This window comes from Theobroma umbraticum, unplaced genomic scaffold (assembly GCF_002168275.2).
Source record: "Theobroma umbraticum cultivar Fairchild unplaced genomic scaffold, ASM216827v3 scaffold_86.0, whole genome shotgun sequence".
Classification (NCBI taxonomy): domain Eukaryota; kingdom Viridiplantae; phylum Streptophyta; class Magnoliopsida; order Malvales; family Malvaceae; genus Theobroma; species Theobroma umbraticum.
In genome coordinates, this window is record NW_018397263.1 from 7854066 (window position 1) to 7868746 (window position 14681).

The 14681-nt window shown below is 31.6% G+C and overlaps 1 protein-coding gene across 3 annotated transcripts; it reads right to left on the bottom strand.

Annotated features, from left to right (window-relative positions):
* Positions 1 to 2012: 2012 nt before the first annotated feature.
* On the bottom strand, positions 2013 to 13827 carry LOC110420131 (beta-glucosidase 42-like). 3 transcript variants are annotated; one of them, XM_021433318.2, is made up of 13 exons: positions 13432 to 13827; positions 12076 to 12142; positions 11878 to 11936; positions 11397 to 11472; positions 8770 to 8844; positions 8610 to 8697; positions 6767 to 6989; positions 5821 to 5936; positions 3894 to 4108; positions 3784 to 3818; positions 3572 to 3674; positions 3096 to 3204; positions 2013 to 2442 (listed from the first exon to the last, which is right to left on the bottom strand). In XM_021433318.2, the coding sequence occupies exons 1-13, from the start codon at positions 13528 to 13530 to the stop codon at positions 2247 to 2249; spliced, it is 1461 nt and encodes a 486-aa protein (XP_021288993.1). In that variant the 5' UTR covers positions 13531 to 13827; the 3' UTR covers positions 2013 to 2246. The 3 variants fall into 3 exon arrangements, with proteins under 3 accessions (XP_021288993.1, XP_021288992.1, XP_021288994.1); XM_021433317.2 differs by having other exon boundaries at positions 6767 to 6992; positions 13432 to 13821; XM_021433319.2 differs by having other exon boundaries at positions 6767 to 6992; positions 11397 to 11428; positions 13432 to 13503.
* Between the last annotated feature and the right edge of the window lie 854 nt (positions 13828 to 14681).

Consider the following 14681-nt stretch of genomic DNA (forward strand, 5'->3'; position numbering starts at 1 on the left):
AGCTTGTGCTTTTATCATGAAAATGTTTTAGAAATTTGATTACATCCCACCTACTCTTCATCTTTACACTTGAGCATTCTTACTTCACCTTAAAGAGTATTGAAAATTTGGTTTTTGCTTGTTTGTTCATATTTTTTTTGGTTTGTATGAGAAAACAAATTTAAAAAACTTGTCATTAAGCCTCAAAGTTCGATTTGTTAGAAAGAAATTTTAAAAATCCAATTCACTTCCTCCCGCTTGGATATTTTCCTTATTATTATTAAGCTAACATATTCCTAACATTTTTAAAACTTATAATTTGGTTTAATATGGTTGAGTCTTTTTATTTATTTATTTATTTAGTAAAAATCAAACAGTTTTTTATTTCCTATAACACTTATGCATTATGCTTTTCAAATTCTATTTTAATTTCTTTACAATACTTTTAGAATAACTCCTATTCGAATAGCATTTCTTACAAAAACTCTAATCACTAGTACTATTATCATTTTATTTTAAGCACTTACTTTAGGAAAAAAATTAGATAAAATTCTTTAAGTCAAGGTTCATTTTATCTTTTTCAAAAATGATTATATGAAAAATAATTTTAAAAATTAAAACCAATAAATTGATAGGATTCAATGAAAAGATCAATAACATATAAAAATGTTAATTAAAAATATTATGTATATAAAAAAATTTGATAATTACTTATTGAAAAGTGAAAACTTTGCCCTAATTTTTAATAAAAATATCTATTTAAATAAATTACCAAAATTTATTTAAATTTTTTCAAAACTTGTTCACTTGATTTAACAAAAAGTTTGAATCTATCCCTTGGAATTTGCGATTTTAATTTGAATCTAATCATTTTCAAAGGAAAACCTCATTAAACTTTATGTGAGGAACTTTACCTAATTCTTGCCTCTTACTTTGGTCCTATGATGTAAACCCTCTTTACAAATTGTTTAGAGGCTTTGCATTGCATAGTATGTGTATTTCCGATTGGAAATTTTTATTAATCACGCACTTATATTTATAATTTGTACTGGTATATATTTTCAATTTGCTATAGACTTTTTAAAAATTAAAAAAAAAAAAAAGAAAGAAAGAAAAGGTAAGCTTTTATTATTATCAAAAAGTAATAAGCTGGAAGAAAACTTATTTGCTTATTAAAAACATAAAAAAATAAAAATAAAAAGAAAGAAACCCCATAGCATTTAATGACAACTAGATTTGAGGATGTGTTGCTCTCTTGCACTCGAGCACTTCATCTCTATGCACCCTACCGGTTGGAGGAGTTAGACTTCCGCTACGATACGTCTCCTTCCGCCTTCCAAATCCTTATTCTATTCTTCAAATAGCCATTTCCTCGTTCTTCTCAAGTTGTTTGTCCAAGACATTGCATTTTTCGAGTCACTCTTGATCCACAAAGTAAACAATTGACACTTCAAAATTCGTATATGAACATAAATTCATATCACACACACTAAAAATCAATATTTAACTTTTTAAATAAACGTAACTAAAATTAATTCCTTTTCTCTCAAATTCACTTCAAATATTCTGACATAAAAATTTAAAAGTGTTAATTTTAATATGAGTTTTTTTATTTTTACGTAAATATATGAAAATATAAAAAGATATAATATTGAAATAAACATCATTAAAATATAAATGACAATGTATATGAATAAAGGTAAAACATTAAAATTCTAAAAAAAATTATGTTTAGTTTTTACTATTTAAAATAATATTTAGTTTAAAAAAGTTTTTGACGTTCATTTATGAGCATAATAATAATAATAACTATTATTTTACTTGTGGAAATATAACATTTACGAATGAATAACATTTTCAATTAAAATTGTGATTCATAACATCGAACGTCGTGTCATATAATATTAATGTTAATGTAATGAATTTAACTTAAGATTTTAATATAATATAATATTATATTATATTTAAATGCTAATGTTACTGTCAATGTAAAAAAATATATATTTTTATATTTTAACATAAAAGAATGAAAATTACTTTTAACATTTAACATAAAACAAATAAAATTATACATTACACACTTAGATAATGTTTATCTGTTTAACAAGTTTTTATTATTATTCTATGATTTGACCTTACAGTAAGATCAGCCTTACTGTAGCCGTAGCCCATCATGCACTAATGATGATCAAGCGCTATAAAATACAGACACAACATCAAACAGGGTCCATCGCCAACAACTGGAGCACTGTTTTGGTATTTTGAGTTTAGTCTTCTTTGCCACTTTTCTTCTCACCACCTTTCAAGAAGCGTGAGAACCAATAAGCTGAAGATTTCGGAAGTCGAGTGAGACCATTCTTGTAATCCACATAAACCAAACCAAAGCGCTTGGTGTATCCTTGAGCCCACTCAAAGTTGTCCAATAGTGACCATGCAAAGTATCCCCTCACATCTGCTCCATCCCTGTACGTGCAAATATAATGAACTTAATAGTGTCTTCTTCCATTGGGCATAACCCACCCACAAGCAATATATATTCAACACTGAATGCACTTCAGTGGGGTAAGCAGTACTGGACTTTGAAAAACTTGTTAAAATTATATAGTATGATAAATATTTTATGTTTACTTACATCGACCCCATTAAAATAGAAAAAAATTCTAAAAGAAGATGGTCAATTAGAAAATTCCATCTATCTTTGCCTATAACAATCATCCAAACATGGGAACTCAATCCCAGTACTTGCAAAGAAATCTTAAAACACTAGGAATTTGTAATGTTGGTGGCTATCCATTAGTTTCTGCATTACCCTTTTATTTAATCTTTCCAAAAGATTTGGGGTTGAAAAAGAATTTCTTTCTAGGGTGGTATGTATTCTATTTTGGTACATAAGTAGACCCATTAGCTCTTGAGGTACGTAATGGGAAGCACTGAGGTAGCCCTATCCTGCCCCATATAAATCCCAATCCACCCATCTCTATATTGGAATTAGACACCTTCAAGATCAAATCTATAAATTCCAATCCCCTTGCGGACTTCTAGGGTATTAGTTTATTCAACTCTTAAATGTTTACACATTTGCCTATGATATAAGAATTAAAAGTGGACTAACTCACTTGATTGCCTGAGCAACTGCTGCAAGGTATCCCTTAAAATAACGAACTCTTAATTTGTCATCAAGAATCTCATGGAGAGGCAAATTGTTGTTCTCTTCATCATCCATCCCTGTCAAATTTGAGACAGCAAAAGATTCAGGTTAAATGAAGTAACCCCATATTGTTTAATCACAACGATAGCCTTAGATCGTAATTTTATACACTAAAGAACTGGCTACAGAAGGTTCTCCACTGGCCTGTCAACTGACTGAACTAGAAATATACTCTCATCTATGAGGTAGCCAGACCAGCTCATAAGGAATATCCCTTGTTAAAATTAGAATGTCTTCCAGCAGTATAAAAGTGATTTTTATATGGGGTGTCACCAAAAAAAATATTATGGCAAGTAAACCTGCATGTGTGAAAAAGAGACGCAAAAACAAAATAGAAACAATATATTGATTATCAACTCAATTCTTAAAGTCTTCCTTGCATACCATTCTCTGTGACATATATTGGGAGATTACTATATGTTTGTGCTATGTAATTGAGAACCTTCCGGATGCCCCAAGGGACAACATAAAGCCATTCTGATGCTGCCTGCCAAGCTTAAAAACTTTTAGCATATAACAAATGAGCCTAAAGAAAGAAAAGTTTGAGTTTTTTCATAAAATATACATGCACAACAAAGAGACAGAAAAGTTCGCACCTTTTCACCAATCTTCTCGCCCCCTTCCCATTCAACTGACAATTAGTAAGAACATTAGTATACAAGCACATGCGGATACACACAACATGCACACACAGAGAGATTATTACCGATTCTCTCCATCTCTTGAGCTCTATAGAAAAAACTTTCTTCAGAACCCTTTTTTACATGAGCAATAAACCTTGATGTATAATGATTAAGGCCAATAAAGTCCAATGAGTTTCCAAGCAATTCTTTTTCTTCCTGAGAGAACTTGGGAAGTCGATCTCCTATTCTTTCACGCATAACTGCAGGATAGTCACCATAATATAACGGGCACATGTACCTGTAGCAGAAATAGTAATGTAAATTAGGTCAAAAGATTCTCAAGAAGGAAAGAGAGAGAGAGAGTATATTGTAGTTAGGATGTATTTAGATCAATAGGGTAGCTTGGGCTTAATGTACATAGAATGTTTATAATATCTGAGTTGTAAAAGACAAACAAATCTTTTATTAACACTGGCCGCATTTTTAATTGCTCAGTGACCTTTTTACCATTAACAACATCTATCTAAGTATCCTCAACTACCTCACACACAAGAGATTCATTTCTCAAAACATTATATATTTTACATTTAAAATTTCTGCTATACAAGAACAAAAAAAGGACGAAAGATTTTCCATTTACATTAGTGAGTAGCAGTTGCATCAGTCATGAAATGATTTTTCTAGAGCTAATAACTTAGAAAGTAGATGAGAGCTTCACAAAATGATCATGTAGCACCCTATCTTTTTATGGGTTGCACACTTACACTTGAGGAGCACATGAGAAAGTTCAATGAAGGAAAGTTAAAGGCAATTGACTTACACAAAAGAACATCCTGTGTTGGTCAGATAGTGGCTTTAATAATAGTATAGTTGATGGAAATAATTGAAAAGATTAATTACATATTTTGTACTTGAACTATAGTAAAATTGTCGATTTGATATCTGAAGAAAAATATTTGCAATTAAAAACTCTGCTTCCGTTCATCAATTTGCTCCTTTGACTAAATCCGTTAGTTAAATATGTGACTTGTCCAAATAGAACCAATACTGATGTGCCACATCATTTTCTTTTTTAAAAAAATTTTTGTAAAATTTTTTAATTTTTGGATTTAAATAATTAAAATTCAAAAAAATCAGAAAAATAAAAAATCTAGAAAAAAAATAAAAAAAACAATAAAAAAATCTGGAGAGAGAAAAAATGAGGGAGAGAAAGGAAAGAGATGCAAAGAGGGGCAAGGAAGAGGCAAAGAGAGAAGGTAGAGGGGAGGGCCGGCCTGCGGTGATCTGGCTGTTTCGGGCCAGCCCAACCACCAACAACCAGCCCCCCTTGGCCTCACCTGTCTCCTACCTTCTCTCTATCTCTTCCCTCTCTTTCCCTCTCCCCAATTTACCTCTCATCTTTTTCTTTGAAATTTTTAGTAATTTTTTAAGTTTTTATGGAATTTACCTTTTCTATAACTTTTTGTTATGTTGGATTTTTTAATTCAAAAGCTAAGAAAATTTAGAAAACAATCAAAAATGAAAAGAAAAAAAATGGCATGTCATTTTCAGACACATGGCACACTCTGTTTAGGTTTTTTGGACACGTCATCCATTTGCCTTATCAGAATGAAAGTTGGGGTATTTAATTGTGATTTTTTTTTTCTTCAAGTGCCAAATTGACAATTGACAATTTCACTATAGTTTGGGTGCCAAATATATAAATAACCCTAAATAAAAAATAGAGTTACTAGTTTAACAGGTTAAGTTCTCCATATTATCTTAAGATTTCATGTATATATATGTCTGAGCAAGATGGAGAGAATATACAGTCAAAAAGCAAAATACCCAACTTTCATAGATCAAATTTGAGATTTCATCAAGTGAATTTAAGCAAAACCAAAAAATTCCAATGAAAGAGATTTCATTTCACCAACTATAAGCTCTCACCCTTATATATATGGTTGCATGCACTAAATATGATCAACTTGTTATCTGAAGAGAAAAAACAGTAAACATAAGAAGTGATACCATCCAAACTGAAAATCAAGGCGCCTGGCTGCAGCAGATTTATCTTCAATTTTATCTGAATTAGGCTCTGCCCATTCACAATCTAGCACCAACCCAATTTGTCCCCCTTGCTTATCCTGATAGCACAGCAGTGGCAAAAATAATGTTATTCTTGTCGTTATACAGATAAGAGTTTGATTTCACAGAAAAAATACAAATGACAATCTTACCGATGATCACAACAAGAAAATATGAAAAATAAAATATAAGGCTGGAAAAATAATTTGTAATATGTCCCGATTATAAATATTTCCCTTCATTTGGAGACTCTTAGAGAAAGGACAAGATGACCAAATGAGATGGCTGTAATTATGAAGATAGTTTCGGCAAGCCTTACACCACAATTAGAATTTACATACATAACTTTGGTTGAGCTGAGTAAAAAATTAAAATTGAGAGATTGAAGCTTTGTATTTACAAATTACAACAGGTTGTATTTCATGTGGAATAGTAATCAGTATGAAAATTAGGTTTAATTGCTTAGTTGATGTAACCACTATCAAGATGTATATGCCTTTCAAACCTATAAAAGTAGAAATAAGGATAAATCCGTAACTTACTGTTGGCACTCAAACATGTAATACCTTTTGGAAATTAAAAAGAAAAATTAACGGTCAACAACAGTTACTCAAAGAGTTTGCTACGTTAGATACCAAGCTAACCAATTCTCTTTCAATGGCAAGAGGTTGGTTTTTCCAGCAAAAGAGAATGAAGAAAGGAAATGAAGAAGAATAAAGATTTGTCCGATGAATTCCTTTGTAGGTCAAGCACCTCTTCTGTTTTAGTAGTTATTTGAAGAAGGAAGAGTTCAAGATGAACTGCTACACATGACCGATTATGTCTATTCAGGATGATGGATGTTTATTGGCTCCCTAGATCATTTCTAGATCTGTTCACTATACGGTACCTTGTACTTGCTTCTGTATATTGAAACAGCCGTTGCATGGGCCAAGATCTGATGGTGTGCAGCCAAATATGGTTCTGCTGATGAACCTTCACATCTTCCAGGAGCAAATATTCCAGTATCATACCCATTCACTGCAGTTTGGAGGGGTTCATTTATAGTGATCCAATTCTTTACTCTATCACCAAAGTGCGCAAAGCAAGTATCTGCATAGATGGCAAAGTATCTTCTGGACAAAGGCCAAGCAGAAACCATATCAAAGTTAGTAATACAACATGTTATTAGCTTCATAAGTCTTATAGGGTGACACTTAAATGCATTTAGCAACAGATTTTTACCGATGTAATGAGGGAAACTAGATGCAGATGATACAAATGATTTCTAATTACTATGTTCTAACCCTGGAAGGCCTAAGCAACATCTGTGATTTTTATGCACCTTTCTGATGTTATGCTACAATAAACTAAAAGAAAAAAAGATCTATAAATTAAAAAAAAAAATAAGAACAAGAAGAATACGCCCTCACTGGCCCGCCCATCAATCCCCCTGCATATAAAAAAGGATGGGGGTGGGGTAACAGCATATATATGAACATGGACCTGATCTCCAATCTGAGAAGAATATTTCCAGTGATATCACTGAAACTTTGTGTTAGGATTACCCATGAAGCTTTATTAGTATCTTCTACACTTGACATGGACAATACAGGAAATTTGTTCCTAAGAAATTACAGCTCCAAAGGCAGGAGCTAACCTGGGAGATCTATAATTGAATAACATCCAGTCAATAGTAAAACCTGCACTAGACTGGCAAAAAAGGATAAAACCAAAAAATTAGGGTATCATTTATTTTAAGAATTTTACTAGATTATTACAAGAAACTTCAACAGGCTTATCCTATCAATTGCAGCAAGCTAGAAGCTTGTTTATGGCTCCAAAGGTGGATTAACGTAAAGAACAACTTAAGACAGAGAAATTAATCCAACTGTCTTCAACTTGAGACAGTGGAGTGGAATGTCTACTAGAGAAAATCTTTACATCAGAACTCCATTTGGATTTCTCATTTTTTTTTTCTTGAACAATAAAGGAAAAAGGTTGATGCTGCAGACTGGAAAAGGTGAAATATAGCAAAAAGCAATTTTTGGAAGGATTATTAAGGAGACAAATAAAGTAGCATAAGAGTATTAAAAGGTATTGTTGGTTTAGTCTTGCTAGAAACATAGTGGCATCTAAATTGAAGGGCAGAGTAGACTTAAATTTTCAACATCAATGGAATTGTTTCTACAACAAATCTTTCCCTGCAAATCAAATGAAACAGTTTCTATTTTTTTCAATGTCTCATAGACTTGTGTTGTATTGGCATTAGTGACAAAAAGGTTGCTTATAGAATGTAAGTATCTTCTTGAATTCCATTCTTACTATTTTCTTGGTACATCAGCTTTTACTGGTATCACCATTTAGCTGCAAACAAACAAACATGCATTGATATGTATTAAAGGATATTCATGCATTTGGAACAATTTACAGCTTCATACCACTTTATTGTAGGAAGCAATATATCCTAGGTTCAGTATGTTTCCCATGATCATTAGATGCCAAACCACAAAATTCTGCACCTTCTATGGGCTGAGAACCCTCAAAGGGAGGTAGAAGTGGGTCAAATGCAAGAAACATTAGACAATCAAAGAATAATATCATGATGAAAGCTTGTATGTGCTACTAAGTAGACAAATATACAGCTTAGTATGCTGGTGTTGTCAACAAACTATAAGTAAGCAAGATACATAATTTTTGGCATTCAACTTCCCACAAACAATCAAATAATTCACTAAAGACATAATACTTACACAATTTGCTTATTTAACCACCCTCCAATTGATTCATGAAGATGCAGAGGGAGATCCCAATGGTACAAAGTTACATAAGGCTGAATACCTGCACCAATGAAGTTCTTTAATATATGTTATGATCAAATATAGAAAGGGTCAAATACAAATAGTTCCATACCCTTTTCAAGAAGAGCATCAATGAGATTATTATAGAAGGTAATTCCTTCATCATTGACTCTGGTTCCCAAACCATCTACAAAAACAACGTAAACTGGTATAATAATTTCATTTGTCACCAAAATCAAGCTAGGCAGCTCTATAAATTAAAAGCAACAAAGGGCATTGACAACTTTTCTACTGCTCTTCAATGCAAATGAAGTGGCATAGGGGACATGATTTGGTCTTACATGCACATGGCAGTGTTTAATTCCTTTATGCAGGTTGGCATACGTAATTTTGGATAGCACTCATTCCCTTCATTGTAAGTGATCCAAATAAACACCATATTTATAGTGTCTTATATATTTTTAAGTAATTTTGTTCTCCCTTCTTTTCCCTCTTTGCATATATGTTTAAGCAATTAAACTACTTACATGTTCAAATCAGGTAGGTGGCCTACAGAAAACCTTGTAGGTTAGAGAAGATATTTAGCATTTGACAATTGTTTTCCTTTGGGCAACTTTTACTTGCTATTGGCACCAAGTTGGAGCATATATTCACACAATTAATTGGCCCAAGAGGTAGCTGAGAGACATATAGTGGTCAAAGGGGAATTGATAGTCCCAGTGACACGTCGAAGATTAATTTCTTCTGCATAATGTCAGATGAATTCAATAAACTTTATCTGAAGGTTGTGCTTAGTGGCTAAGTATAAAGCTATTACAATGGACAAGTAGTTATTAGTTATTAGCACTTGGTGACTATTTTCAATCTTTATTATCTACAAACTTTATGTTTAATTTTGGTGTTTGAAGATTATTTGGCATTAGAAGTAAGTTTGGTGTTATTTTAATTTTAACTTTAGAGCAATCACAATGGCCATTTTTCTTTGTAATGTTCATGCATACCAAGCAGCAAACAATTCATGTTCTTGTTCATTTTTTTGAAAGCTCTATCAAGTGCAATATTTCTTTCCCGGTAATCTCCTGTCTTAGGTTCTGAACGAGTAGCAAGCTAAGTCTTTAGCTGGCTTAGGTGTCAATTGCTGGTTGCATGTTAATGTGACAAGATATAGCTGGTTGCATGTCAGTATCAAAGCACTCAATTTAAATGTTGCATCATTTTCATATGTTGTGTACATTGAAATATTCACATTGTTATGATAACCATTTGATAGTTGGAAGGTATCCATAAAATATTAAGTCAAGTTATGGTTAGACGTGAACTTTAAAGAATTATTTGATTCTTTGGGTTTCTCAATTGCAGTTTTAATAGTTTCCTCTAGTCATTACAAGAAAAACAATAACATTTAGTATTCACATATTTAATTATGGGCAAGTAATTACTACAAAAAAATTAATTGTAATAGTTCTAGGCTTTATTACAAAAACAAAAGTTTTAACAGTTCTAAGCACTATTACACAAAAAATAATTTTATAATAGTTCTAGGCGTTCTTACAAAAAAAATACAAATTTTTAGTAACTTCACATATTTCAAAATTTAAATCATTATTATTAAAAAATTATGATATTTTTGTCATGTATTTATTACTTTATGGGATAAACTTTGAAAACATAAAAACTTTCATTAAAAAGCATGCAAGTGTATTACACTTTATATTTTCATACACAAAGTAATTTTGTAAATTAACACCACATTCCCTGTAAAGTGCTTCTAAACAAAATGTTGCAAATCTTTCCAATATATTAATAAGCGCTTTTCCATATATTACCAACGTTGTTTGTTTTCTTCCCAACAATCACTTTCCTGACAATTACATTCTATTGGAATGTTGCAATGGTAAAGTACCAACGCAACCTTAGTTAAAAACCTAACTTGGTATTTCCTCTTTGTAACAATGCAGACATCACACCTTTTGCCCTGGAAACCCTGATTTTTGCATGTCATAATATTTTGACGTAAGCATCATGATAACAAAGATCAAATGTGAATTCCAATCAAAGAAGAATTCATTATAATGAAGGCTTCAAAACCTAACTGGAAAATACCCTCCTAAATTGCCTGTTGTAAATTCTGCCCATCATACTTCCAAGTTCCTACAGATTCTTCCTATCAAAATGCCTGCCAAAACATTTCTAATATGTTTCTTGAGGCTAGATTAACAAAAATGAAAATTTTAATTTTTAAGAAGGATTTTAGAACCTAGCAATTCTTCTTCGATTTAATTTCAGCAAAATGACAAGGTTATCTATCATGATGTCTAGAGGAATCAATACTGAAATTGCATCCAGACACGAGTAAGAAATTACTAATTCTTACATACCCAGGAATTGAGGTAAAAAAGGAAAGAAAAAGAAAATAGCCAGGGATTTAGGTGAAAAGAAAAACTTACATACTAGGGCAACATATATAAACCTACCCATCAGGTCTTTCTTGTATCCCAGATCCAAATTAAAGTATTTGCATAAAAATATACTATGTCAATCCTTCTAGTTCAACTACAATTCATATCTAGAGAAGACTTAATGATATAGGGGAAAGGAATTAACACACAAGTGCTTCATTCTACTACAAGTGTAATGTAATATTATAATAAAACAGAATAAGTCATTAAACATGTACAAGAATAAATAAATTAAAAGAAATTGAAAAAGTAAAATTAAGGCATTTACAAGAAGGCATACCTGGGAAGATACGAGACCATGATATAGAGAACCTATAAGCATCAAATCCAAACTTGTATATAAGGTCGACATCTTCCTGTATAGCATGAATAAAATCTGAAAACTGAAATCTAAAAGATCAAAGTGAACAAATGTCTATTATATTGTAATATAGAAAATTCTGATAATTGTTCTAACGATAATAGTTCTAAAACACTTTTGAACTCCAAGCCTCCATTACACTCATATGCATAAAAAATTGTCAAGATGATTATAATTTCAAACTAAGTTATAATTTCAACAAAAATGAGCTTGGTTCAAAAGACCATTCTTTTTATTTATTTTTTTTTATCAAACGAACCAGGCCCAAGTACAAAAAGGGCATAGAATCTCATGAATTCACCTAATAATCAAATCAAATTTAAAATTACAAAATTTTAACATCTTATAGTGAATAAGTAAAAAATACAGCATAGACATGGCTAATCGTAGTATCACCCACCTTGTATCGATGATAATGATCAACTGCCACATCTCCTGTGCTTCCATCAACAATTTTTCCTAGAAAGACAAACAGAGGTTCCCAACAAAGGTCAAATCAAAATTCACCATATCAAGCCAAATAGTGATGCAAGATTTTGTCAATTTCTTCTTTCCTTTATTACATGTAGTAGTTATTTTAAAAGAGAAAGACGCATACCTTCAGCGCGTGAAAAAGAATCCCATATGCTAGCACCCCTGCTGCCCTCGCTGCAGGCTCCTTCAATCTGAAAACATGCAACAAGAAGCCAAAATCAAAATTTTCAAAGTGTTGCAGTATTAATAACGTGCCAAGCTAACGATAATGCTAACAGTCCTGTAAGATGTTGCCTAAAAGAAAATATTAGTTTTGTACCATTTCACTGAGCTAAGTTTTAAGTACTTTTGTTTTGAGAAAGAACAAAAACAAAAAGTTGATTCCTTCTTGTATCTCTACTTCATATAATGTCCTTAGAAGTACAAATCCTTTTTAACCTCTATTAACATACAATAAAGTTTCACCTCCCCCAAAAACAATATAATAGTAATGATAATAATGAAAGCGTAAAACTCTACAACTCTCATTAGTGCATTTCTCTGACTCTTTATTTCATAAATTTGCCAAAGGGACTAATCAATATAAATGGACATGCTGATTTCTTTCAGAACCCTCACATTAACTGTGGAGGCAGAAAGATGAGATTTGATTAATGTCAAGGATCACAGCAGTGTTATGAGCTTTTAGCTAATTCTTCAGAAGTTTCGATTTCCTTTTTCTCTTCCATTAATGAGAACTAATTTTAAATCAATAACATCCATCAATAATAGTTCATCAACCCAGATATGTGGATTTAACAGATAAATACATATATTTAAAATACACAAAAAGCTGGAAGCTTAGAAAGTACATTTCAACATACAGGAGTAAGAACTTACCAGAAAAATTGAAAAGCCTAGAGCTTAATTCTTGAATAATAAAAGACAAGATAATCCAAAAAAGCACATAAAAGGATGCCAAAACAAAAGGAAAAAATGCTGTTTGGGAAACAATTGTAAGCATTGCTTAATAACATGTCAAAATGGAAGCAAAACGCAGTAAAGGGTGTGAATTTGTTAATGACACACTCAGGGAAAAAGTGGGTCATCGCATGAAACCCCAAAGACAGGGATGAAATTAGCAAAGGAATAAAGCTATGGTAGAAAACTACAAAACGATCGTCCCAGAGGTAGTCCCATATATTCAAGATTATTGATTAATAGTTTTAAGCATCAAATTTCGTGTAAAACATGACTTTAGAAAAGGAAAATGGAGGAAAAACAAAGAAGTGATAAAGGAAGGTACTGCAATTCTCAAACAGATAAAACCCAAAGTTGGGCAGCAGCCATATTACCCAGATCTTATTTCAAGAGATTGCACTGAAACTGAATGCATGCATGCAACAACCATATTTGTTATTTATACATAAAATGAATAAAGCATAAACCTATCAAATAACTAAGCAAATCGAAAGAACGGGGAATACAATAATACACATACCTGATATGCAGAAGTGGCTACCCCAAACACGAAGCTGGGAGAGAAGTCAGCTCTGCAGACTTCTTCCCCATTTTCCACTAACAGTTCCCTCTTTGCCATTTTCTGTGTTATTTTACCCTCTCAATGGATTTGCTTATTCTATGCTGGACACTGGGGGACCTGAGGCTGAGGAGTGGTTTTACTGGCCTCGTAAGGTAGATCGCCCGCTCTGTGCCTGCTCCATCTCACATCAACTTATTTACTGACTTCTTTTCGACATTTTACGTTTAACGTTTTTTTTTATTTGTTTCTACGAACATATGCTGATTCTTTCTTCTCTTTTGAAATGTTTCAAAATTATTCCTTTTTCTGTGTCTTACAAAATTATTTTTCATAATTCTTCTACTTTCCGGCCCTAAAAACCATAAAATTACTAATTTAATTTAATCAAATATAATTTTAGTTAAAAAGACATCAAAGTTTTTTTTCATTTCGTGAAACCTAATAATGATAATGATAGAGAAATAATTCCTTTTTCCTATTTTCTTAAGAAATTTATAAAATAATTAAAATTATTTAGTTGATATCAAGGGAATAACTCACTTTGGCATCACAGATAGCGTTGGCAATTGGGTGTATCGGGTTGGATTTTGATATGGGCCAGGTCATTACAAATCCAAAGAAATTCATGCCAATTTTGAGTTGGATCATTTCTAATTCAAGTAATTTTATGTTCACATCATTTCAAGTCATTTTGAATTTAAATTGTTAATTTTTAAAATCAAAATAAATTAGATTTGAATTTATTATTCATATTTAAATTATTTGAAATTCAAGTTGTTTCGAATCATTTTAATTTGAGTCATTTTAAGTTCAAATCATTCTAATTCAAGTCTTTTGAATATCGTCTCACCAAGATCTAAAATTTTTGTTTATCAATTTGTTACATTGTTTTTCTCTCTATTAGTGTGATATCTTTCTGTTGTTTTAAGCTTCATTGCAGTCGTAGAATGAACCCATGTTAAAGACATCCTCTTCAAACCCAAGTACTTTAATCCAATGTACCTAACTTGACCAATTTTGTCTTCCTTCTATCTTTACTAAGTAAAATTGATACATATATATATTCATCTTGTTGAAAGGTTATCAGTATAATATAAGTTGAAAAATTGAGTTGTTTCCATTACAAGCTAACTCAAGATATTATTAATTTTCTCCATTGTACATGTTACTTGAATTAATACAAGGAAATCCCATTTTTTTCAATATTT

Bases quoted from the DNA above. Each gene is read 5' to 3' on its own strand.
- LOC110420131 (XM_021433317.2), bottom strand. From the start codon at position 13,530: ATGGCAAAGAGGGAACTGTTAGTGGAAAATGGGGAAGAAGTCTGCAGA. The intron at 8,845-11,396 runs GTATGCCTTCTT...TTGTTTTTGTAG, and splicing joins ATGGTCTCGTATCTTCCCAG to ATGGTTTGGGAACCAGAGTC. The intron at 3,819-3,893 runs GTAATAATCTCT...ACTAATTGTCAG, and splicing joins TCAAGAGATGGAGAGAATCG to TTGAATGGGAAGGGGGCGAG.